Source organism: Acipenser ruthenus, chromosome 50, assembly GCF_902713425.1.
Source record: "Acipenser ruthenus chromosome 50, fAciRut3.2 maternal haplotype, whole genome shotgun sequence".
NCBI lineage: Eukaryota > Metazoa > Chordata > Actinopteri > Acipenseriformes > Acipenseridae > Acipenser > Acipenser ruthenus.
The window spans coordinates 8,574,792-8,601,452 of record NC_081238.1 but is presented as its reverse complement, the minus strand read 5'-3'; the positions used below and the strand labels follow the sequence as shown (position 1 = coordinate 8,601,452).

General features: G+C 47.6%; 2 protein-coding genes across 4 annotated transcripts in view; both read left to right on the top strand.

Moving 5' to 3' along the window:
- LOC131722023 (zinc finger protein OZF-like) overlaps window positions 1-26,661 on the top strand; it is a 307,153-nt gene that overhangs the window by 742 nt on the left and 279,750 nt on the right. The window contains exon 1 of one of the 2 annotated variants that reach the window (XM_059015582.1): window positions 2,447-2,519. The exons of the other annotated variant lie outside the window; for it this stretch is intronic. The gene's annotated coding sequence lies outside the window, so the exon portion shown is untranslated. Of the gene's footprint in view, window positions 1-2,446; window positions 2,520-26,661 lie in introns of those variants that run through there. 2 annotated transcript variants of the gene reach the window in all.
- LOC131722014 (zinc finger protein 271-like) lies at window positions 2,415-26,528 on the top strand. 2 transcript variants are annotated; one of them, XM_059015546.1, is made up of 3 exons: window positions 2,415-2,519; window positions 21,204-23,714; window positions 23,867-26,528. In XM_059015546.1, the coding sequence occupies exons 2-3, from the start codon at window positions 21,239-21,241 to the stop codon at window positions 23,890-23,892; spliced, it is 2,502 nt and encodes an 833-aa protein (XP_058871529.1). In that variant the 5' UTR covers window positions 2,415-2,519; window positions 21,204-21,238; the 3' UTR covers window positions 23,893-26,528. The 2 variants fall into 2 exon arrangements, with proteins under 2 accessions (XP_058871529.1, XP_058871528.1); XM_059015545.1 differs by having other exon boundaries at window positions 2,422-2,519; window positions 21,204-26,528.

Below are 26,661 nucleotides of genomic sequence, written 5' to 3'. Positions count from 1 at the left end.
GGATAAAGAATAGGAGACAAGAATACAGTTTAAGAGAAACTAAATAAAAGCATGGGGTAGAAATAGCAGAGGTTACTGCCTGGAAGTTTACACGTAAAGAATGACCTTTCTGCGACCCTGTGCTGTATTTACCAAAAACAAGTTCACACGCCCTGAACCTGCAAGACTAGCGAAGAGAAAGCTATGAAACTGCGAGCATGCCTGCGCCATTGTGGATCTGTTTGTGACAGCGGGGCTGAACTTAAATTAACATGATATATTTCTAAAATATATAAATATCGGTACACCAAACACAGATTACATATCTGCAAAAAACTTCATCGGTGCTGCTGCCTTCAGCCACAGCGTCCCGGTTGATAATAGAGGGCTATACCAACTCCGGCATGGGTGAGGGGGTTACTTGAATTCAAATTGTATTCGCTGGGAAAAACTATATGAGCTATAAACACCTCAAATATGATGTTAACATTTAAAGTCATATTCATTTTTTATTAAAAGATCCCCGGTATCACAATTTCATTTGCGGTCCATATTAGATGAATTGTCAGACCGCGCTGATCGGTTTGTATTTTGTGATTGGTATATTCCTCGTTCTGTGGGAGACAGACCCGTTCAGACACTGAGGGAGAGCAGAGAGGAGGTGAGAGAGTCTGCATGGAGCTCTACAATGTGTTTATAAACTACAGAGCGCTGTTATATTGTATTATTTTGAAAGGTCCGGGTTGTAGTGTGGTAGGAGCGCGTTGTTTTATCCGTTCAGACACTGAGGGAGAGCAGAGAGGAGGTGAGAGAGTCTGCATGGAGCTCTACAATGTGTTTATAAACTACAGAGCGCTGTTATATTGTATTATTTTGAAAGGTCCGGGTTGTAGTGTGGTAGGAGCGCGTTGTTTTATCCGTTCAGACACTGAGGGAGAGCAGAGAGGAGGTGAGAGAGTCTGCATGGAGCTCTACAATGTGTTTATAAACTACAGAGCGCTGTTATATTGTATTATTTTGAAAGGTCCGGGTTGTAGTGTGGTAGGAGCGCGTTGTTTTATCCGTTCAGACACTGAGGGAGAGCAGAGAGGAGGTGAGAGAGTCTGCATGGAGCTCTACAATGTGTTTATAAACTACACAGCGCTGTTATATTGTATTATTTTGAAAGGTCCGGGTTGTAGTGTGGTAGGAGCGCGTTGTTTTATCCGTTCAGACACTGAGGGAGAGCAGAGAGGAGGTGAGAGAGTCTGCATGGAGCTCTACAATGTGTTTATAAACTACAGAGCGCTGTTATATTGTATTATTTTGAAAGGTCCGGGTTGTAGTGTGGTAGGAGCGCGTTGTTTTATCCGTTCAGACACTGAGGGAGAGCAGAGAGGAGGTGAGAGAGTCTGCATGGAGCTCTACAATGTGTTTATAAACTACAGAGCGCTGTTATATTGTATTATTTTGAAAGGTCCGGGTTGTAGTGTGGTAGGAGCGCGTTGTTTTATCCGTTCAGACACTGAGGGAGAGCAGAGAGGAGGTGAGAGAGTCTGCATGGAGCTCTACAATGTGTTTATAAACTACAGAGCGCTGTTATATTGTATTATTTTGAAAGGTCCGGGTTGTAGTGTGGTAGGAGCGCGTTGTTTTATCCGTTCAGACACTGAGGGAGAGCAGAGAGGAGGTGAGAGAGTCTGCATGGAGCTCTACAATGTGTTTATAAACTACAGAGCGCTGTTATATTGTATTATTTTGAAAGGTCCGGGTTGTAGTGTGGTAGGAGCGCGTTGTTTTTGTGTGTGTGTGTGTTGTATTTGTGAAGCGGCGTGTTTGTTTTTATTCATATCTCCTCAGTTGCAGTCTCCGTGCCGCGGGCTCAGCGCTGCACGAGTGGCGGGTTTGCAAAATTGCAGTCAAATTTAACTCGTTATGAAAACATCTAGCGGGTAAATAATGTCTGGCGGACTGGCAATGTTTGTCATGATTTTTTTTTTGTATTCCTGAAACAGCCTAGCAATCGGGGATTTTTTTTTAAAAAAAAGAGATAAAATATATATTTCAGTATCAAATAATTATTTCACTGACTGTAGTGTGTGTTCAAGTGTACCGTTAAGATTGTAACAGGAGCGGTTTCCAAAGCGTGAATCCTGAGCACATCCCATTGTTTTACACTTACCTGAACACGCATGTGAAACTGGCTTTCTATCCCGCATAATCTTGCATTGATCCGGGTCCTGTCCTGTCATTCCCGTCGTGCATCTGTGTGATGGGCATTTTTGTTCCCGCTCTTTCAACTTGTTTATTCCCTCTCCGAATAAACAAGTTCTTTCACAGTAACCTAAACTGTATTCTTGTAATCTCATAGTACAGCATACATCTGTGAAAGTGAAGTAAAGCAAATAATACATGTAAAAAAAAAATCTTTGTTCTCCTTGAACTAAACAAACACATTTTCAGATCTGAAGAGCAGAAAGGACACATTCACTGAGGAGACGGTCAGAGCGAGTGACTGGAGCACTAGAGCCGTGCTGCACATCCCACTGACAATACCTGAAGTAAGTGTCTCTCTCTCTATTCATTCAACTTCAATCAGCTTCATACTGGGTTTATATTGTCTCATTGTAACTGAGTGTGTCAGAGCAGTCACTGTGTTACTGGGCAGGATTGTAATTGTGTGCAATGCTTTGTTTATTATTGTGACATTGTTGCTTAATATTACAGAAAGAAACGCATCTGAAAGGCTAAGAGTTTAGCACAAGAATGCGCGTTACAATACAATTAATCTCTGTTATTATCACAGATTAAAAAGGGCTGTTCCCTTGCTTTCAATTCAGTAGATCTCTTTTCCATGACTCATTTGCGACTGTTTCTTAAGTGAACAGTACTATGCAAGTTATTGCTCTGCACACAGAGGTGCCTCAAATCAATACTATGCAAGTTATTGCTCTGCACACAGAGGTGCCTCAAATCAATACTATGCAAGTTATTGCTCTGCACACAGAGGTGCCTCAAATCAATACTATGCAAGTTATTGCTCTGCACACAGAGGTGCCTCAAATCAATACTATGCAAGTTATTGCTCTGCACACAGAGGTGTCTCAAATCAATACTATGCAAGTTATTGCTCTGCACACAGAGGTGCCTCAAATCAATACTATGCAAGTTATTGCTCTGCACACAGAGGTGCCTCAAATCAATACTATGCAAGTTATTGCTCTGCACACAGAGGTGTCTCAAATCAATACTATGCAAGTTATTGCTCTGCACACAGAGGTGTCCTCAAATCAATACTGTGCAAGTTATTGCTCTACACACAGAGGTGCCTCAAATCAATACTATGCAAGGTATTGCTCTGCACACAGAGGTGTCCTCAAATCAATACTATGCAAGGTATTGCTTTGCACACAGAGGTGTCTCAAATCAATACTATGCAAGTTATTGCTCTGCACACAGAGGTGCCTCAAATCAATACTATGCAAGTTATTGCTCTGCACACAGAGGTGCCTTAAATCAATACTATGCAAGGTATTGCTTTGCACATGTCCTAAATATCAATAATAATGGAAGTAACAATATAAACAGTTAACATTGTTTTTTTTTCATAAAAAAATAGGTATAACTAAATTAAATGCCATGCTAACTAATGTATAAAAAGCAAACCCTAACTCAGTGGCACAGATAAATCATTTACTTAATGCCTGATAATATGTAGATTTATAATGTATAAAAAGCAAACCCTAACTCAATGGCACAGATAAATCATTTACTTAATGCCTGATAATATTTAGATTTATAATGTATACAAAGCAAACCCTAACTCAATGGCACAGATAAATCAGCTACATAATACATTTAACACTGATTTGCACTTAACCTTTTCTCCATAATAAATGAAAGTATTGTTTGAAATGTAACGTGTGTGCAAAAGCAACCAGGACCATCTTTCATACTTTACAGCATGACGGGAATTCACATCGTTTTTTGGTTGTATATTAAATAAAATTGAAAAGAACAAGGCTGCCGTTTTCTGTCAGTAAATTACACGTGTGTGTAAGAAAGTCTGAGTTAACAGTATGTGCAATCAGTTATGGGATATAATGCAATCAGCTGTGATAAAAATGAAAACAAAAAAAATAAAAATAAAAAAATCACCAACCGGTGCTTCACTGAGTTGGATTGTCTGCCATTCATTTAATACAAGTGTTGAAATATGTGAGAGGCAGAGAGGGAAAAGAGAAAAGTCCTACTGTACCCCAAATACACTCGAGATGTGCAATACACTGAAGATTGAAAGCAAAATTAAATAAGGGGTTGAATTTGCCAGATTGGAGGACGCTAGTCAAAACACTTTCCTAAATGTACAGTGCAGTTCAGCCCCTGTGCGTGCTGCTCATGTGTCGTTCTTTCTGTTCAGGTGCACTTCGTATGTAATGTACAGTGCAGTTCAGCCCCTGTGTGTGCTGCTCCTGTGTCGTTCTTTCTGTTCAGGTGCACTTCGTATGTAATGTAATGTACAGTGCAGTTCAGCCCCTGTGTGTGCTGCTCCTGTGTCGTTCTTTCTGTTCAGGTGCATTTCGTATGTAATGTAATGTACAGTGCAGTTCAGCCCCTGTGTGTGCTGCTCCTGTGTCGTTCTTTCTGTTCAGGTGCACTTCGTATGTAATGTAATGTAATGTACAGTGCAGCCCCTGTGCGTGCTGCTCATGTGTCGTTGTTTCTGTTCAGGTGCACTTCGTATGTAATGTACAGTGCAGTTCAGCCCCTGTGCGTGCTGCTCATGTGTCGTTGTTTCTGTTCAGGTGCACTTCGTATGTAATGTAATGTACAGTGCAGTTCAGCCCCTGTGCGTGCTGCTCCTGTGTCGTTCTTTGTTCAGGTGCACTTCGTATGTAATGTAATATACAGTGCAGTTCAGCCCCTGTGCGTGCTGCTCATGTGTCGTTGTTTCTGTTCAGGTGCACTTCGTATGTAATGTACAGTGCAGTTCAGCCCCTGTGCGTGCTGCTCATGTGTCGTTGTTTCTGTTCAGGTGCACTTCGTATGTAATGTACAGTACAGTGCAGTTCAGCCCCTGTGCGTGCTGCTCATGTGTCGTTCTTTCTGTTCAGGTGCACTTCGTATGTAATGTACAGTACAGTGCAGTTCAGCCCCTGCGTGTGCTGCTCATGTGTCGTTCTTTCTGTTCAGGTGCACTTCGTATGTAATGTAATGTACAGTGCAGTTCAGCCCCTGTGCGTGCTGCTCATGTGTCGTTCTTTCTGTTCAGGTGCACTTCGTATGTAATGTACAGTGCAGTTCAGCCCCTGTGTGTGCTGATCCTGTGTCGTTCTTTCTGGTCAGGTGCACTTCGTATGTAATGTAATGTACAGTGCAGTTCAGCCCCTGTGCGTGCTGCTCATGTGTCGTTCTTTCTGTTCAGGTGCACTTCGTATGTAATGTACAGTGCAGTTCAGCCCCTGTGCGTGCTGCTCATGTTTCGTTGTTTCTGTTCAGGTGCACTTCGTATGTAATGTACAGTACAGTGCAGTTCAGCCCCTGTGCGTGCTGCTCATGTGTCGTTCTTTCTGTTCAGGTGCACTTCGTATGTAATGTACAGTACAGTGCAGTTCAGCCCCTGTGCGTGCTGCTCATGTGTCGTTCTTTCTGTTCAGGTGCACTTCGTATGTAATGTACAGTACAGTTCAGCCCCTGTGCGTGCTGCTCATGTGTCGTTCTTTCTGTTCAGGTGCACTTCGTATGTAATGTACAGTACAGTGCAGTTCAGCCCCTGTGCGTGCTGCTCATGTGTCGTTCTTTCTGTTCAGGTGCACTTCGTATGTAATGTAATGTACAGTGCAGTTCAGCCCCTGTGCGTGCTGCTCATGTGTCGTTCTTCCTGTTCAGGTGCACTTCGTATGTAATGTAATGTACAGTGCAGTTCAGCCCCTGTGCGTGCTGCTCATGTGTCGTTCTTTCTGTTCAGGTGCACTTCGTATGTAATGTACAGTACAGTGCAGTTCAGCCTCTGTGCGTGCTGCTCATGTGTCGTTCTTTCTGTTCAGGTGCACTTCGTATGTAATGTAATGTACAGTGCAGTTCGGCCCCTGTGCGTGCTGCTCATGTGTCGTTCTTTCTGTTCAGGTGCACTTCGTATGTAATGTACAGTGCAGTTCAGCCCCTGTGCGTGCTGCTCATGTGTCGTTGTTTCTGTTCAGGTGCACTTCGTATGTAATGTACAGTACAGTGCAGTTCAGCCCCTGTGCGTGCTGCTCATGTGTCGTTCTTTCTGTTCAGGTGCACTTCGTATGTAATGTACAGTACAGTGCAGTTCAGCCCCTGCGTGTGCTGCTCATGTGTCGTTCTTTCTGTTCAGGTGCACTTCGTATGTAATGTAATGTACAGTGCAGTTCAGCCCCTGTGCGTGCTGCTCATGTGTCGTTCTTTCTGTTCAGGTGCACTTCGTATGTAATGTACAGTGCAGTTCAGCCCCTGTGTGTGCTGATCCTGTGTCGTTCTTTCTGGTCAGGTGCACTTCGTATGTAATGTAATGTACAGTGCAGTTCAGCCCCTGTGCGTGCTGCTCATGTGTCGTTCTTTCTGTTCAGGTGCACTTCGTATGTAATGTACAGTGCAGTTCAGCCCCTGTGCGTGCTGCTCATGTGTCGTTGTTTCTGTTCAGGTGCACTTCGTATGTAATGTACAGTACAGTGCAGTTCAGCCCCTGTGCGTGCTGCTCATGTGTCGTTCTTTCTGTTCAGGTGCACTTCGTATGTAATGTACAGTACAGTGCAGTTCAGCCCCTGTGCGTGCTGCTCATGTGTCGTTCTTTCTGTTCAGGTGCACTTCGTATGTAATGTACAGTACAGTTCAGCCCCTGTGCGTGCTGCTCATGTGTCGTTCTTTCTGTTCAGGTGCACTTCGTATGTAATGTACAGTACAGTGCAGTTCAGCCCCTGTGCGTGCTGCTCATGTGTCGTTCTTTCTGTTCAGGTGCACTTCGTATGTAATGTAATGTACAGTGCAGTTCAGCCCCTATGCGTGCTGCTCATGTGTCGTTCTTCCTGTTCAGGTGCACTTCGTATGTAATGTAATGTACAGTGCAGTTCAGCCCCTGTGCGTGCTGCTCATGTGTCGTTCTTTCTGTTCAGGTGCACTTCGTATGTAATGTACAGTACAGTGCAGTTCAGCCTCTGTGCGTGCTGCTCATGTGTCGTTCTTTCTGTTCAGGTGCACTTCGTATGTAATGTAATGTACAGTGCAGTTCGGCCCCTGTGCGTGCTGCTCATGTGTCGTTCTTTCTGTTCAGGTGCACTTCGTATGTAATGTACAGTGCAGTTCAGCCCCTGTGCGTGCTGCTCATGTGTCGTTCTTTCTGTTCAGGTGCACTTCGTATGTAATGTAATGTACAGTGCAGTTCAGCCCGTGTGCGTGCTGCTCATGTGTCGTTCTTTCTGTTCAGGTGCACTTCGTATGTAATGTACAGTGCAGTTCAGCCCCTGTGCGTGCTGCTCATGTGTCGTTCTTTCTGTTCAGGTGCACTTCGTATGTAATGTACAGTGCAGTTCAGCTCCTGTGCGTGCTGCTCATGTGTCGTTCTTTCTGTTCAGGTGCACTTCGTATGTAATGTACAGTGCAGTTCAGCTCCTGTGCGTGCTGCTCCTGTGTCGTTCTTTCTGTTCAGATGCACTTCGTATGTAATGTACAGTGCAGTTCAGCCCCTGTGTGTGCTGCTCATGTGTCGTTTTTTCTGTTCAGATGCACTTCGTATGTAATGTACAGTGCAGTTCAGCCCCTGTGTGTGCTGCTCATGTGTCGTTCTTTCTGTTCAGATGCACTTCGTATGTAATGTACAGTGCAGTTCAGCCCCTGTGCGTGCTGCTCCTGTGTCGTTCTTTCTGTTCAGATGCACTTCGTATGTAATGTACAGTGCAGTTCAGCCCCTGTGCGTGCTGCTCCTGTGTCGTTCTTTCTGTTCAGGTGCACTTCGTATGTAATGTACAGTGCAGTTCAGCCCCTGTGTGTGCTGCTCCTGTGTCGTTCTTTCTGTTCAGGTGCACTTCGTATGTAATGTACAGTGCAGTTCAGCCCCTGTGTGTGCTGCTCCTGTGTCGTTCTTTCTGTTCAGGTGCACTTCGTATGTAATGTACAGTGCAGTTCAGCCCCTGTGTGTGCTGCTCCTGTGTCGTTCTTTCTGTTCAGGTGCACTTCGTATGTAATGTACAGTGCAGTTCAGCCCCTGTGCGTGCTGCTCATGTGTCGTTCTTTCTGTTCAGGTGCACTTCGTATGTAATGTACAGTGCAGTTCAGCCCCTGTGCGTGCTGCTCATGTGTCGTTCTTTCTGTTCAGGTGCACTTCGTATGTAATATACAGTGCAGTTCAGCCCCTGTGCGTGCTGCTCCTGTGTCGTTCTTTCTGTTCAGGTGCACTTCGTATGTAATGTACAGTGCAGTTCAGCCCCTGTGTGTGCTGCTCCTGTGTCGTTCTTTCTGTTCAGGTGCACTTCGTATGTAATGTACAGTGCAGTTCAGGCCCTGTGTGTGCTGCTCCTGTGTCGTTCTTTCTGTTCAGGTGCACTTCGTATGTAATGTACAGTGCAGTTCAGCCCCTGTGTGTGCTGCTCCTGTGTCGTTCTTTCTGTTCAGGTGCACTTCGTATGTAATGTACAGTGCAGTTCAGCCCCTGTGCGTGCTGCTCCTGTGTCGTTCTTTCTGTTCAGGTGCACTTCGTATGTAATGTACAGTGCAGTTCAGCTCCTGTGTGTGCTGCTCCTGTGTCGTTCTTTCTGATCAGGTGCACTTCGTATGTAATGTAATGTACAGTGCAGTTCAGCCCTGTGCGTGCTGCTCATGTGTCGTTCTTTCTGTTCAGGTGCATTTCGTATGTAATGTAATGTACAGTGCAGTTCAGCCCCTGTGTGTGCTGCTCCTGTGTCGTTCTTTCTGTTCAGGTGCACTTCGTGTGTAATGTAATGTACAGTGCAGTTCAGCCCCTGTGCGTGCTGCTCATGTGTCGTTCTTTCTGTTCAGGTGCACTTCGTATGTAATGTAATGTACGGTGCAGTTCAGCCCCTGTGTGTGCTGCTCCTGTGTCGTTCTTTCTGTTCAGGTGCACTTCGTATGTAATGTACAGTGCAGTTCAGCCCCTGTGTGTGCTGCTCCTGTGTCGTTCTTTCTGGTCAGGTGCACTTCGTATGTAATGTAATGTACAGTGCAGTTCAGCCCTGTGCGTGCTGCTCATGTGTCGTTCTTTCTGTTCAGATGCACTTCGTATGTAATGTACAGTGCAGTTCAGCCCCTGTGCGTGCTGCTCCTGTGTCGTTCTTTCTGTTCAGATGCACTTCGTATGTAATGTACAGTGCAGTTCAGCCCCTGTGTGTGCTGCTCATGTGTCGTTCTTTCTGTTCAGGTGCACTTCGTATGTAATGTACAGTGCAGTTCAGCCCCTGTGCATGCTGCTCATGTGTCGTTCTTTCTGTTCAGGTGCACTTCGTATGTAATGTAATGTAATGTACAGTGCAGTTCAGCCCCTGTGCGTGCTGCTCATGTGTCGTTCTTTCTGTTCAGGTGCACTTCGTATGTAATGTAATGTACAGTGCAGTTCAGCCCCTGTGTGTGCTGCTCCTGTGTCGTTCTTTCTGTTCAGGTGCACTTCGTATGTAATGTACAGTGCAGTTCAGCCCCTGTGCGTGCTGCTCCTGTGTCGTTCTTTCTATTCAGGTGCACTTTGTATGTAATGTAATGTACAGTGCAGTTCAGCCCCTGTGCGTGCTGCTCATGTGTCGTTCTTTCTGTTCAGGTGCACTTCGTATGTAATGTACAGTGCAGTTCAGCCCCTGTGTGTGCTGCTCCTGTGTCGTTCTTTCTGTTCAGGTGCACTTCGTATGTAATGTAATGTACAGTGCAGTTCAGCCCCTGTGCGTGCTGCTTATGTGTCGTTCTTTCTGTTCAGGTGCACTTCGTATGTAATGTACAGTGCAGTTCAGCCCCTGTGTGTGCTGCTCCTGTGTCGTTCTTTCTGTTCAGGTGCATTTCGTATGTAATGTAATGTACAGTGCAGTTCAGCCCCTGTGCGTGCTGCTCCTGTGTCGTTCTTTCTGTTCAGGTGCACTTCGTATGTAATGTACAGTGCAGTTCAGCCCCTGTGTGTGCTGCTCCTGTGTCGTTCTTTCTGTTCAGGTGCACTTCGTATGTAATGTACAGTGCAGTTCAGCCCCTGTGCGTGCTGCTCCTGTGTCGTTCTTTCTGTTCAGATGCACTTCATATGTAATGTAATGTACAGTGCAGTTCAGCCCCTGTGCGTGCTGCTCCTGTGTCGTTCTTTCTGTTCAGGTGCACTTCGTATGTAATGTACAGTGCATTTCAGCCCCTGTGCGTGCTGCTCATGTGTCGTTCTTTCTGTTCAGATGCACTTCGTATGTAATGTACAGTGCAGTTCAGCCCCTGTGCGTGCTGCTCCTGTGTCGTTCTTTCTGTTCAGATGCACTTCATATGTAATGTAATGTACAGTGCAGTTCAGCCCCTGTGCGTGCTGCTCATGTGTCGTTCTTTCTGTTCAGGTGCACTTCGTATGTAATGTACAGTGCAGTTCAGCCCCTGTGTGTGCTGCTCCTGTGTCGTTCTTTCTGTTCAGGTGCACTTCGTATGTAATGTACAGTGCAGTTCAGCCCCTGTGCGTGCTGCTCCTGTGTCGTTCTTTCTGTTCAGGTGCACTTCGTATGTAATGTAATGTACGGTGCAGTTCAGCCCCTGTGTGTGCTGCTCCTGTGTCGTTCTTTCTGTTCAGGTGCACTTCGTATGTAATGTACAGTGCAGTTCAGCCCCTGTGTGTGCTGCTCCTGTGTCGTTCTTTCTGTTCAGGTGCATTTCGTATGTAATGTAATGTACAGTGCAGTTCAGCCCCTGTGCGTGCTGCTCATGTGTCGTTCTTTCTGTTCAGGTGCATTTCGTATGTAATGTACAGTGCAGTTCAGCCCCTGTGTGTGCTGCTCCTGTGTCGTTCTTTCTGTTCAGGTGCACTTCGTATGTAATGTAATGTACGGTGCAGTTCAGCCCCTGTGTGTGCTGCTCCTGTGTCTTTCTTTCTGTTCAGGTGCACTTCGTATGTAATGTACAGTGCAGTTCAGCCCCTGTGTGTCCTGCTCCTGTGTCGTTCTTTCTGTTCAGGTGCATTTCGTATGTAATGTAATGTACAGTGCAGTTCAGCCCCTGTGCGTGCTGCTCATGTGTCGTTCTTTCTGTTCAGGTGCACTTCGTATGTAATGTAATGTAATGTACAGTGCAGTTCAGCCCCTGTGCGTGCTGCTCCTGTGTCGTTCTTTCTGTTCAGGTGCACTTCGTATGTAATGTAATGTACAGTGCAGTTCAGCCCCTGTGTGTGCTGCTCCTGTGTCGTTCTTTCTGTTCAGGTGCACTTCGTATGTAATGTAATGTAATGTACAGTGCAGTTCAGCCCCTGTGTGTGCTGCTCCTGTGTCGTTCTTTCTGTTCAGGTGCACTTCGTATGTAATGTAATGTACAGTGCAGTTCAGCCCCTGTGCGTGCTGCTCCTGTGTCGTTCTTTCTGTTCAGGTGCATTTCGTATGTAATGTACAGTGCAGTTCAGCCCCTGTGCGTGCTGCTCATGTGTCGTTCTTTCTGTTCAGGTGCACTTCGTATGTAATGTAATGTACAGTGCAGTTCAGCCCCTGTGTGTGCTGCTCCTGTGTCGTTCTTTCTGTTCAGGTGCACTTCGTATGTAATGTAATGTACAGTGCAGTTCAGCCCCTGTGTGTGCTGCTCATGTGTCGTTCTTTCTGTTCAGGTGCACTTCGTATGTAATGTAATGTACAGTGCAGTTCAGCCCCTGTGTGTGCTGCTCATGTGTCGTTCTTTCTATTCAGGTGCACTTCGTATGTAATGTAATGTACAGTGCAGTTCAGCCCCTGTGTGTGCTGCTCATGTGTCGTTCTTTCTATTCAGGTGCACTTCGTATGTAATGTAATGTACGGTGCAGTTCAGCCCCTGTGCGTGCTGCTCATGTGTCGTTCTTTCTGTTCAGGTGCACTTCGTATGTAATGTACAGTGCAGTTCAGCCCCTGTGCGTGCTGCTCCTGTGTCGTTCTTTCTGTTCAGGTGCATTTCGTATGTAATGTAATGTACAGTGCAGTTCAGCCCCTGTGTGTGCTGCTCCTGTGTCGTTCTTTCTGTTCAGGTGCATTTCGTATGTAATGTAATGTACAGTGCAGTTCAGCCTGAGCACCAGCGTATTCATTCATACCTCTGCACTGTCTTTGTCTGTCTCCTCCCTGGCGCACCAGGGTATTCATTCATGCTTCGGCACTGTCTGTGTCTGTCTCCTCCCTGAGCACCAGCGTATTCATTCATGCCTCGGCACTGTCTGTGTCTGTCTCCTCCCTGGCGCACCAGCGTATTCATTCATACCTCTGCACTGTCTGTCTCTGTCTCCTCCCTGAGCACCAGCGTATTCATTCATACCTCTGCACTGTCTGTCTCTGTCTCCTCCCTGAGCACCAGCGTATTCATTCATGCCTCGGCACTGTCTGTCTCTGTCTCCTCCCTGGCGCACCAGCGTATTCATTCATGCCTCGGCACTGTCTGTGTCTGTCTCCTCCCTGAGCACCAGCGTATTCATTCATGCCTCGGCACTGTCTGTGTCTGTCTCCTCCCTGGCGCACCAGCGTATTCATTCATGCCTCGGCACTGTCTGTGTCTGTCTCCTCCCTGAGCACCAGCGTATTCATTCATGCCTCGGCACTGTCTGTGTCTGTCTCCTCCCTGGCGCACCAGCGTATTCATTCATGCCTCGGCACTGTCTGTGTCTGTCTCCTCCCTGGCGCACCAGCGTATTCATTCATGCCTCTGCACTGTCTGTGTCTGTCTCCTCCCTGGCGCACCAGCGTATTCATTCATGCCTCGGCACTGTCTGTGTCTGTCTCCTCCCTGGCGCACCAGCGTATTCATTCATGCCTCGGCACTGTCTGTGTCTGTCTCCTCCCTGAGCACCAGCGTATTCATTCATACCTCTGCACTGTCTGTGTCTGTCTCCTCCCTGAGCACCAGCGTATTCATTCATACCTCGGCACTGTCTGTGTCTGTCTCCTCCCTGAGCACCAGCGTTTTCATTCATACCTCTGCACTGTCTGTGTCTGTCTCCTCCCTGGCGCACCAGCGTATTCATTCATGCCTCTGCACTGTCTGTGTCTGTCTCCTCCCTGGCGCACCAGCGTATTCATTCATGCCTCTGCACTGTCTGTGTCTGTCTCCTCCCTGGCGCACCAGCGTATTCATTCATGCCTCGGCACTGTCTGTGTCTGTCTCCTCCCTGAGCACCAGCGTATTCATTCATGCCTCTGCACTGTCTGTGTCTGTCTCCTCCCTGGCGCACCAGCGTATTCATTCATGCCTCTGCACTGTCTGTGTCTGTCTCCTCCCTGAGCACCAGCGTATTCATTCATGCCTCTGCACTGTCTGTGTCTGTCTCCTCCCTGAGCACCAGCGTATTCATTCATGCCTCTGCACTGTCTGTGTCTGTCTCCTCCCTGAGCACCAGCGTATTCATTCATGCCTCTGCACTGTCTGTGTCTGTCTCCTCCCTGAGCACCAGCGTATTCATTCATGCCTCGGCATTGTCTGTGTCTGTCTCCTCCCTGGCGCACCAGCGTATTCATTCATGCCTCGGCACTGTCTGTGTCTGTCTCCTCCCTGGCGCACCAGCGTATTCATTCATGCCTCGGCACTGTCTGTGTCTGTCTCCTCCCTGGCCCACCAGCGTATTCATTCATGCCTCGGCACTGTCTGTGTCTGTCTCCTCCCTGAGCACCAGCGTATTCATTCATACCTCTGCACTGTCTGTGTCTGTCTCCTCCCTGGCGCACCAGCGTATTCATTCATGCCTCTGCACTGTCTGTGTCTGTCTCCTCCCTGAGCACCAGCGTATTCATTCATGCCTCTGCACTGTCTGTGTCTGTCTCCTCCCTGAGCACCAGCGTATTCATTCATGCCTCGGCATTGTCTGTGTCTGTCTCCTCCCTGGCGCACCAGCGTATTCATTCATGCCTCGGCACTGTCTGTGTCTGTCTCCTCCCTGGCGCACCAGCGTATTCATTCATGCCTCGGCACTGTCTGTGTCTGTCTCCTCCCTGGCGCACCAGCGTATTCATTCATGCCTCTGCACTGTCTGTGTCTGTCTCCTCCCTGAGCACCAGCGTATTCATTCATACCTCGGCACTGTCTGTGTCTGTCTCCTCCCTGAGCACCAGCGTATTCATTCATACCTCGGCACTGTCTTTGTCTGTCTCCTCCCTGGCGCACCAGGGTATTCATTCATGCTTCGGCACTGTCTGTGTCTGTCTCCTCCCTGAGCACCAGCGTATTCATTCATGCCTCGGCACTGTCTGTGTCTGTCTCCTCCCTGGCGCACCAGCGTATTCATTCATACCTCTGCACTGTCTGTCTCTGTCTCCTCCCTGAGCACCAGCGTATTCATTCATACCTCTGCACTGTCTGTCTCTGTCTCCTCCCTGAGCACCAGCGTATTCATTCATGCCTCTGCACTGTCTGTCTCTGTCTCCTCCCTGAGCACCAGCGTATTCATTCATGCCTCTGCACTGTCTGTCTCTGTCTCCTCCCTGGCGCACCAGAGTATTCATTCATGCCTCGGCACTGTCTGTGTCTGTCTCCTCCCTGAGCACCAGCGTATTCATTCATGCCTCGGCACTGTCTGTGTCTGTCTCCTCCCTGAGCACCAGCGTATTCATTCATGCCTCGGCACTGTCTGTGTCTGTCTCCTCCCTGGCGCACCAGCGTATTCATTCATGCCTCGGCACTGTCTGTGTCTGTCTCCTCCCTGAGCACCAGCGTATTCATTCATGCCTCGGCACTGTCTGTGTCTGTCTCCTCCCTGAGCACCAGCGTATTCATTCATGCCTCGGCACTGTCTGTGTCTGTCTCCTCCCTGGCGCACCAGCGTATTCATTCATGCCTCGGCACTGTCTGTGTCTGTCTCCTCCCTGGCGCACCAGCGTATTCATTCATGCCTCTGCACTGTCTGTGTCTGTCTCCTCCCTGAGCACCAGCGTATTCATTCATACCTCTGCACTGTCTGTGTCTGTCTCCTCCCTGAGCACCAGCGTATTCATTCATGCCTCGGCACTGTCTGTGTCTGTCTCCTCCCTGGCGCACCAGCGTATTCATTCATGCCTCGGCACTGTCTGTGTCTGTCTCCTCCCTGAGCACCAGCGTATTCATTCATGCCTCTGCACTGTCTGTGTCTGTCTCCTCCCTGAGCACCAGCGTATTCATTCATGCCTCGGCACTGTCTGTGTCTGTCTCCTCCCTGGCGCACCAGCGTATTCATTCATGCCTCGGCACTGTCTGTGTCTGTCTCCTCCCTGGCGCACCAGCGTATTCATTCATGCCTCGGCACTGTCTGTGTCTGTCTCCTCCCTGGCGCACCAGCGTATTCATTCATGCCTCGGCACTGTCTGTGTCTGTCTCCTCCCTGGCGCACCAGCGTATTCATTCATGCCTCGGCACTGTCTGTGTCTGTCTCCTCCCTGAGCACCAGCGTATTCATTCATACCTCTGCACTGTCTGTGTCTGTCTCCTCCCTGAGCACCAGCGTATTCATTCATACCTCGGCACTGTCTGTGTCTGTCTCCTCCTTGGCGCACCAGCGTATTCATTCATGCCTCTGCACTGTCTGTGTCTGTCTCCTCCCTGGCGCACCAGCGTATTCATTCATGCCTCTGCACTGTCTGTGTCTGTCTCCTCCCTGAGCACCAGCGTATTCATTCATGCCTCTGCACTGTCTGTGTCTGTCTCCTCCCTGAGCACCAGCGTATTCATTCATGCCTCTGCACTGTCTGTGTCTGTCTCCTCCCTGAGCACCAGCGTATTCATTCATGCCTCTGCACTGTCTGTGTCTGTCTCCTCCCTGAGCACCAGCGTATTCATTCATGCCTCTGCACTGTCTGTGTCTGTCTCCTCCCTGAGCACCAGCGTATTCATTCATGCCTCTGCACTGTCTGTGTCTGTCTCCTCCCTGAGCACCAGCGTATTCATTCATGCCTCTGCACTGTCTGTGTCTGTCTCCTCCCTGAGCACCAGCGTATTCATTCATGCCTCTGCACTGTCTGTGTCTGTCTCCTCCCTGAGCACCAGCGTATTCATTCATGCCTCGGCATTGTCTGTGTCTGTCTCCTCCCTGGCGCACCAGCGTATTCATTCATGCCTCGGCACTGTCTGTGTCTGTCTCCTCCCTGGCGCACCAGCGTATTCATTCATGCCTCGGCACTGTCTGTGTCTGTCTCCTCCCTGGCGCACCAGCGTATTCATTCATGCCTCGGCACTGTCTGTGTCTGTCTCCTCCCTGAGCACCAGCGTATTCATTCATGCCTCGGCACTGTCTGTGTCTGTCTCCTCCCTGAGCACCAGCGTATTCATTCATACCTCTGCACTGTCTGTGTCTGTCTCCTCCCTGAGCACCAGCGTATTCATTCATACCTCTGCACTGTCTGTGTCTGTCTCCTCCCTGGCGCACCAGCGTATTCATTCATGCCTCTGCACTGTCTGTGTCTGTCTCCTCCCTGAGCACCAGCGTATTCATTCATACCTCTGCACTGTCTGTGTCTGTCTCCTCCCTGAGCACCAGCGTATTCATTCATGCCTCGGCACTGTCTGTGTCTGTCTCCTCCCTGAGCACCAGCGTATTCATTCATGCCTCGGCACTGTCTGTGTCTGTCTCCTCCCTGGCGCACCAGCGTATTCATTCATGCCTCGGCACTGTCTGTGTCTGTCTCCTCCCTGGCGCACCAGCGTATTCATTCATGCCTCGGCACTGTCTGTGTCTGTCTCCTCCCTGGCGCACCAGCGTATTCATTCATGCCTCGGCACTGTCTGTGTCTGTCTCCTCCCTGGCGCACCAGCGTATTCATTCATGCCTCGGCACTGTCTGTGTCTGTCTCCTCCCTGAGCACCAGCGTATTCATTCATACCTCTGCACTGTCTGTGTCTGTCTCCTCCCTGAGCACCAGCGTATTCATTCATACCTCGGCACTGTCTGTGTCTGTCTCCTCCCTGAGCACCAGCGTTTTCATTCATACCTCTGCACTGTCTGTGTCTGTCTCCTCCTTGGCGCACCAGCGTATTCATTCATGCCTCTGCACTGTCTGTGTCTGTCTCCTCCCTGGCGCACCAGCGTATTCATTCATGCCTCTGCACTGTCTGTGTCTGTCTCCTCCCTGAGCACCAGCGTATTCATTCATGCCTCTGCACTGTCTGTGTCTGTCTCCTCCCTGAGCACCAGCGTATTCATTCATGCCTCTGCACTGTCTGTGTCTGTCTCCTCCCTGGCGCACCAGCGTATTCATTCATGCCTCTGCACTGTCTGTGTCTGTCTCCTCCCTGAGCACCAGCGTATTCATTCATGCCTCTGCACTGTCTGTGTCTGTCTCCTCCCTGAGCACCAGCGTATTCATTCATGCCTCTGCACTGTCTGTGTCTGTCTCCTCCCTGAGCACCAGCGTATTCATTCATGCCTCTGCACTGTCTGTGTCTGTCTCCTCCCTGAGCACCAGCGTATTCATTCATGCCTCGGCACTGTCTGTGTCTGTCTCCTCCCTGAGCACCAGCGTATTCATTCATGCCTCGGCATTGTCTGTGTCTGTCTCCTCCCTGGCGCACCAGCGTATTCATTCATGCCTCGGCACTGTCTGTGTCTGTCTCCTCCCTGGCGCACCAGCGTATTCATTCATGCCTCGGCACTGTCTGTGTCTGTCTCCTCCCTGAGCACCAGCGTATTCATTCATACCTCTGCACTGTCTGTGTCTGTCTCCTCCCTGAGCACCAGCGTATTCATTCATGCCTCGGCACTGTCTGTGTCTGTCTCCTCCCTGGCGCACCAGCGTATTCATTCATGCCTCGGCACTGTCTGTGTCTGTCTCCTCCCTGGCGCACCAGCGTATTCATTCATGCCTCTGCACTGTCTGTGTCTGTCTCCTCCCTGAGCACCAGCGTATTCATTCATACCTCTGCACTGTCTGTGTCTGTCTCCTCCCTGAGCACCAGCGTATTCATTCATGCCTCGGCACTGTCTGTGTCTGTCTCCTCCCTGAGCACCAGCGTATTCATTCATGCCTCGGCACTGTCTGTGTCTGTCTCCTCCCTGGCGCACCAGCGTATTCATTCATGCCTCGGCACTGTCTGTGTCTGTCTCCTCCCTGGCGCACCAGCGTATTCATTCATGCCTCGGCACTGTCTGTGTCTGTCTCCTCCCTGGCGCACCAGCGTATTCATTCATGCCTCGGCACTGTCTGTGTCTGTCTCCTCCCTGGCGCACCAGCGTATTCATTCATGCCTCTGCACTGTCTGTGTCTGTCTCCTCCCTGAGCACCAGCGTATTCATTCATGCCTCTGCACTGTCTGTGTCTGTCTCCTCCCTGAGCACCAGCGTATTCATTCATGCCTCTGCACTGTCTGTGTCTGTCTCCTCCCTGGCGCACCAGCGTATTCATTCATGCCTCTGCACTGTCTGTGTCTGTCTCCTCCCTGAGCACCAGCGTATTCATTCATGCCTCTGCACTGTCTGTGTCTGTCTCCTCCCTGAGCACCAGCGTATTCATTCATGCCTCTGCACTGTCTGTGTCTGTCTCCTCCCTGAGCACCAGCGTATTCATTCATGCCTCGGCACTGTCTGTGTCTGTCTCCTCCCTGAGCACCAGCGTATTCATTCATGCCTCTGCACTGTCTGTGTCTGTCTCCTCCCTGAGCACCAGCGTATTCATTCATGCCTCTGCACTGTCTGTGTCTGTCTCCTCCCTGAGCACCAGCGTATTCATTCATGCCTCTGCACTGTCTGTGTCTGTCTCCTCCCTGAGCACCAGCGTATTCATTCATGCCTCTGCACTGTCTGTGTCTGTCTCCTCCCTGGCGCACCAGCGTATTCATTCATACCTCTGCACTGTCTGTGTCTGTCTCCTCCCTGGCGCACCAGCGTATTCATTCATGCCTCTGCACTGTCTGTGTCTGTCTCCTCCCTGAGCACCAGCGTATTCATTCATACCTCTGCACTGTCTGTGTCTGTCTCCTCCCTGAGCACCAGCGTATTCATTCATACCTCTGCACTGTCTGTGTCTGTCTCCTCCCTGAGCACCAGAGTATTCATTCATCCCTCTGCACTGTCTGTGTCTGTCTCCTCTCTGGCGCACCAGCGTATTCATTCATGCCTCGGCACTGTCTGTGTCTGTCTCCTCCCTGGCGCACCAGCGTATTCATTCATGCCTCGGCACTGTCTGTGTCTGTCTCCTCCCTGAGCACCAGCGTATTCATTCATGCCTCTGCACTGTCTGTGTCTGTCTCCTCCCTGAGCACCAGCGTATTCATTCATACCTCTGCACTGTCTGTGTCTGTCTCCTCCCTGGCGCACCAGCGTATTCATTCATGCCTCTGCACTGTCTGTGTCTGTCTCCTCCCTGAGCACCAGCGTATTCATTCATGCCTCTGCACTGTCTGTGTCTGTCTCCTCCCTGAGCACCAGCGTATTCATTCATACCTCTGCACTGTCTGTGTCTGTCTCCTCCCTGAGCACCAGCGTATTCATTCATACCTCTGCACTGTCTGTGTCTGTCTCCTCCCTGAGCACCAGCGTATTCATTCATACCTCTGCACTGTCTGTGTCTGTCTCCTCCCTGAGCACCAGCGTATTCATTCATGCCTCTGCACTGTCTGTGTCTGTCTCCTCCCTGAGCACCAGCGTATTCATTCATGCCTCTGCACTGTCTGTGTCTGTCTCCTCCCTGAGCACCAGCGTATTCATTCATGCCTCGGCACTGTCTGTGTCTGTCTCCTCCCTGAGCACCAGCGTATTCATTCATGCCTCTGCACTGTCTGTGTCTGTCTCCTCCCTGGCGCACCAGCGTATTCATTCATACCTCTGCACTGTCTGTGTCTGTCTCCTCCCTGAGCACCAGCGTATTCATTCATGCCTCGGCACTGTCTGTGTCTGTCTCCTCCCTGAGCACCAGCGTATTCATTCATGCCTCTGCACTGTCTGTGTCTGTCTCCTCCCTGAGCACCAGCGTATTCATTCATGCCTCTGCACTGTCTGTGTCTGTCTCCTCCCTGAGCACCAGCGTATTCATTCATGCCTCTGCACTGTCTGTGTCTGTCTCCTCCCTGGCGCACCAGCGTATTCATTCATACCTCTGCACTGTCTGTGTCTGTCTCCTCCCTGGCGCACCAGCGTATTCATTCATACCTCTGCACTGTCTGTGTCTGTCTCCTCCCTGAGCACCAGCGTATTCATTCATGCCTCTGCACTGTCTGTGTCTGTCTCCTCCCTGAGCACCAGCGTATTCATTCATACCTCTGCACTGTCTGTGTCTGTCTCCTCCCTGAGCACCAGCGTATTCATTCATGCCTCTGCACTGTCTGTGTCTGTCTCCTCCTTGGTCTCGCGTCACACACACAGCCAAATGACACGCAGTGAAGCAGCTAAGCAAGTCATTTAATAAATTACTTTCAGAAGCAGTGATACGAATCAGGAGTGTAAAATACACCGATGGAAATAAGCGGCAGAAAATAGGATGTTAAAATTATCCCTTTAAATTACCTCTGCTAAATGATATATATAAAAAAACTTTAATCCTGAATTTAAAAGCAGCAAGAGATGGTGCCTCCCTTCCAAATCGAGGCAGATCATTCCACACCTGTGGGGCTCTGAAGCTGAACGCTCTGCCACCTGCCTGCTTTCTCTGTGTCCTTGGAATACTTGTCATGGGCAAGAAAATACATGGGAGTTACTGTTTACATTTCCATGTGAGACGAGTTGTCAGACTGAGGTGTAAATGAAGACAATAACACCTTTTTCTTGAAACATCTGATTTGCACGTTTTCAATGCTCCGCTCCATTTCTGATGACAGAATGAAATCTTAATTGGCACGGAACGACCACCTTGGAGTAGAAACACACGAGTGAAAGGCTTGCTGTTGTTGTCACTTCTGCCTCTGTGTTCTGGGAGGGGAAATGTTTTCACACAAGGCGTGGTTGATATGATGTCATCGGGCACGCACTGCAGTTCAGGGGCTATGTGTGCGCATACAGGGTCAAAGCCAGCCGAGGACTGTGCTCAAGTGTAAACTGGGGCTGAAATGATAAGAATCTTTTAATCTGATCAAACTTATGCCAGTTCAGGTCCGAATCATAAGTGTAAACACACCAAAAGAGAACAGATCATAATACAAATTTTATTTTCTGTTTTCAGGACTGCTTTATCCTGGTGAAAGCCAAGGAACAAAAATGGAGTCTGTTTACATTAAACAGGAGGTGGTTCTGGAATTGGTACCTGTGTGCATTAAACAAGAAATGCCTGAACTGGAGCCTGTCCACATTAAAGAAGAGACTGAACTGGAGCCTGTCCACATTAAAGAAGAGACTGAACTGGAGCCTGTCCACATTAAAGAAGAGACTGAACTGGAGCCTGTCCACATTAAAGTGGAAGAGACTGAACTGGAGCCTGTCCACATTAAAGAAGAGACTGAACTGGAGTCTGTCCACATTAAAGAGGAAGAGACTGAACTGGAGCCTGTCCACATTAAAGAAGAGACCGAACTGGAGCCTGTCCACATTAAAGAAGAGACTGAACTGGAGCCTGTCCACATTAAAGAAGAGGAGACTGAACTGGAGCCTGTCCACATTAAAGAAGAGACCGAACTGGAGCCTGTCCACATTAAAGAAGAGACTGAACTGGAGCCTGTCCACATTAAAGAAGAGGAGACTGAACTGGAGCCTGTCCACATGAAAGAAGAGACTGAACTGGAGCCTGTCCACATGAAAGAAGAGACTGAACTGGAGCCTGTCCACATTAAAGAAGAGACTGAACTGGAGCCTGTCCACATTAAAGAAGAGACTGAACTGGAGCCTATCCACATTGAAGAAGAGACTGAACTGGAGCCTGTCCACATTAAAGAAGAGACTGAACTGGAGCCTGTCCACATTAAAGAAGAGACTGAACTGGAGCCTGTCCACATTAAAGAAGAGACTGAACTGGAGCCTGTCCACATTAAAGAAGAGACTGAACTGGAGCCTATCTACATTGAAGAGGAGTCTATTCACTTGTTGTTTAAGGGTTCAGAAAATATATACCGGCCAAAGATATCACATCAATGTACTGGATATGAAAAGAGCTTCAGTCAGTCAGGAAACCTAAAAATACACCAGCGAATTCACACTGGAGAGAAGCCGTATCACTGTAGTGAATGTGGGGTGAGCTTCACGGTGTCAGGAAGCCTAAAAATACATCAGCGAATTCACACTGGAGAGAAGCCATATCACTGTACTAAATGTGGGGTGAGCTTCAGTCAGATTGGAAGCCTAAAAGCACACCAGCGAATTCACACTGGAGAAAAGCCTCGTCACTGTTCTGAATGTGGAAAGAGCTTCAGTCAATTAGGACACCTAAAATCACATCAGCGAATTCACACAGGAGAGAAGCCATATCACTGTAATGAATGTGGGCAGAGCTTCAATCAGTTAGGAGTCCTAAAGAGACACCAGCGAATTCACACTGGAGAGAAGCCATATTACTGTTCTGAATGTGGGAAGAGCTTCCGTCAGTCAGGAGACCTAAAAGCACATCAGCGAATTCACACTGGAGAGAAGCTGTATCACTGTACTGAATGTGGGGAACGCTTCAGTAGGTTAAAAGACCTTAAAAAACACCAGCAAATTCACACTGGAGAGAAGCCGTATCACAGTACTGAATGTGGGGAGAGCTTCAATCAGTTAGGTGACCTAAAAAGACACCAGCGAATTCACACTGGAGAGAAGCTGTATCACTGTACTGAATGTGGGGAACGCTTCAGTAGGTTAAGAGACCTTAAAAAACACCAGCAAATTCACACTGGAGAGAAGCCGTATCACAGTACTGAATGTGGGGAGAGCTTCAATCAGTTAGGTGACCTAAAAGCACATCAGCGAATTCACACTGGAGAGAAGCTGTATCACTGTACTGAATGTGGGGAACGCTTCAGTAGGTTAAGAGACCTTAAAAAACACCAGCAAATTCACACTGGAGAGAAGCCGTATCACAGTACTGAATGTGGGGAGAGCTTCAATCAGTTAGGTGACCTAAAAAGACACCAGCGAATTCACACTGGAGAGAAGCTGTATCACTGTACTGAATGTGGGGAACGCTTCAGTAGGTTAAGAGACCTTAAAAAACACCAGCAAATTCACACTGGAGAGAAGCCGTATCACAGTACTGAATGTGGGGAGAGCTTCAATCAGTTAGGTGACCTAAAAAGACACCAGCGAATTCACACTGGAGAGAAACCATATCACTGTACTAAATATGGGGTGAGCTTCAGTCAGATTGGAAGCCTAAAAGCACACCAGCGAATTCACACTGGAGAAAAGCCTCATCACTGCACTGAATGTGGAAAGAGCTTCAGTCAATTAGGACACCTAAAATCACACCAGCGAATTCACACAGGAGAGAAGCCATATCACTGTAATGAATGTGGGCAGAGCTTCAATCAGTTAGGAGTCCTAAAGAGACACCAGCGAATTCACACTGGAGAGAAGCCATATTACTGTTCTGAATGTGGGAAGAGCTTCCGTCAGTCAGGAGACCTAAAAGCACATCAGCGAATTCACACTGGAGAGAAGCTGTATCACTGTACTGAATGTGGGGAACGCTTCAGTAGGTTAAGAGACCTTAAAAAACACCAGCAAATTCACACTGGAGAGAAGCCGTATCACAGTACTGAATGTGGTAAGAGCTTCAGTCAGTTAGGAAGCCTACATATACACAAGCGAAATCACACTGGAGCCAGCCTCCCTCCCTCTCAGTCCCTCACCTCTCCACCCTGCTTGTTTGAGTGTGTGGAGAGCTGACTGATTCCTTGTCTCTCTCTCACCCTGCAGTAAATGAAAGGGGTCCCCAGGAGTGAGAGCCAGCCTGAATCCAGAGACACTGAGAAGGGAGCGTGTCAAACTGAAGGAGACAGACCCATTCTTTCAGAATGAACTGGACAGCCCTGGGATTCAGCTCCACTCCTGCCCCTGAATTGGAAATGAATCTCACTCATCATGCTGTGAGGATTTAGGACAGTTACAGGGTCATTCTACTTAAGGGACACAGTGGAAATATGCCAAGCTTTTTCTTTGAACAATTATATGTGTGATATAAACCCAACACATTACACTCAGCTGCCAATAACATTTATGATATTTTTAAAATGTAATTTGAGCTATAAATGGCATTACTGTTCCAATGTCAGTGATTACAGTATACAATACATAAGTGAATTGTTTAAAAGCACCCAAAACTAAGAATATCTTCATGGGTGTGGCAGCAGTGTGTGCTTCATCTAACTAGTATGGCCTCTAAGCTCTTGCACCAGTGCAGACACAAGCTGGAGCAACCTTGTGTTTTTTGTTTTTATTTTAGGTGGTGCAAACTTTGCACTGGAGCAAAAGCTGTTTTGGTTTTGCATGAATTTGAATGAATGAATCTGCTTTGCTGAGTGTTTAAATACTGAGAAACTCCAAGCTTACTGTCTACTGGAGCCCTGCTTCAGTGCAATGAGATTGAAATACAATGTGTAGATTGTATATCCAATTATTGTGACAGACCACAATATTAGACCTGTATAAATATAATACTGTAAAACATGAAAGGTGAGCAAGCAAACAATTTTCACTAATGTTACATTTGTTACAAATCTGCAGAACCTACATGCAGCAACATTACCATCATTACTACATTCATAGTTTATACAGTTTATGAATAATTGATCGAAACAATCTGCAGAATGAAGTTGCCTCAGACTGTTTGACAGTAACAGAGCTGGTGCTTTTGTGGAATCACCATTAGCTGTTTTATTCTTTTTGGCTTGTTTGTTTGTATTTTGTATCAGTATGCTATCATTAGAGTGATAACACCTGATACATCCTGAGGCAAGCTTAGCTATTTAGAAAGGGTTTCATTAAAATTGAATTTCCTGTACATTTTCCAGTATCTCTGTATATAAAGGGCACATGTTTCCATTACCTCTGTATGTAAAAGGTTTCTCATTTTTAAACTGTCAATGATTCCTGAGAGAGATCTGCAGTGGAACTGAACAAACCCAAGGGAGACATTGAAAAATACAAGCTTGTCAAAGGGGGAGATGCTGCTGCAGGTTTGATCATACTGGCTTCATGAAATGAGAAAAGGAATTCCCTCTGTGTCCTGGAATTCCTTTGCTAGTGTATCATGATGTAAGCCCTGGAGTGTGGGCTCAGTCTTCATGAAATGAGAAATGGAATTCCTTTGCTAGTGTCTCATGATGGAAGCCCTGGAGTGTGGGCTCAGTCTTCATGAAATGAGAAATGGAATTCCTTTGCTAGTGTATCATGATGTAAGCCCTGGAGTGTGGGCTCAGTCTTCATGAAATGAGAAATGGAATTCCTTTGCTAGTGTCTCATGATGTAAGCCCTGGAGTGTAGGCTCAGTCTTCATGAAATGAGAAATGGAATTCCTTTGCTAGTGTATCATGATGTAAGCCCTGGAGTGTGGGCTCAGTCTTCATGAAATGAGAAATGGAATTCCTTTGCTAGTGTCTCATGATGTAAGCCCTGGAGTGTGGGCTCAGTTCTCATGAAATGAGAAATGGAATTCCTTTGCTAGTGTCTCATGATGTAAGCCCTGGAGTGTGGGCTCAGTCTTCATGAAATGAGAAATGGAATTCCTTTGCTAGTGTATCATGATGTAAGCCCTGGAGTGTGGGCTCAGTCTTCATGAAATGAGAAATGGAATTCCTTTGCTAGTGTATCATGATGTAAGCCCTGGAGTGTGGGCTCAGTCTTCATGAAATGAGAAATGGAATTCCTTTGCTAGTGTCTCATGATGTAAGCCCTGGAGTGTGGGCTCAGTCTTCTCTGCTGCCTGCTTGTTCTCAGTGTGTGAGTTCAGCTGCATTTCCAGTGTCCTGAGCTGGGCTTTGAACACACTGGGGACGCAGCTGAGAACAAGCCAGACCCACGACTCAGGGGTTTTGTTTTAGATCAGATAACAAGATGAGAAACATTATATGCTTAACTCTGTTTTATTGTTTTTATTGAATTTTTTTCTATGAATTTTATTAGGACTCAGAATCTCTTTGCATTCATTGTGTTGCAATTTAGACATTTTCACTTTACATATTAAAAAGCACAGATAAGTCTATTAGAAATAGACTACAACTCTGGCTAAAGGTTTTGCCTCACTCTGTGGAATGAACTAATTTTGCTTCATAAATTCGAATGAAATCTGCTGAATAATGTTACATGAACACATTGAATTACACACTGCTTTGTAGTTTTCCATATATTGAATGAAAAAGTGACATTTTGATGAAGTATGATGAAGTACTGTACTATTATTATGGCATCCAGTAGACACTTGTGATATCCTTGTGTAGTTTCTTTGATTTCACAATGTTAAATAAAAGTTCTGAATTATGTTCATATAGTTGTTTTTTTTTGTTTTGTTTTTAACTATACCAACAAATTCTAGGTGATGCTAAACTTTTGTCTGAGCTCTACATATAAATCAGCACTGCCATTACAGTAGAATTGTTGGACAACATGGATTGAGAATTGATTAGCAGTTTGCTACGCATGTGGACTGGCAGAGCTATACTGGTGTTCTTTTCTGAAAAGAAACTAATATTGCAGATAGCAGACTGTTTGGTTCA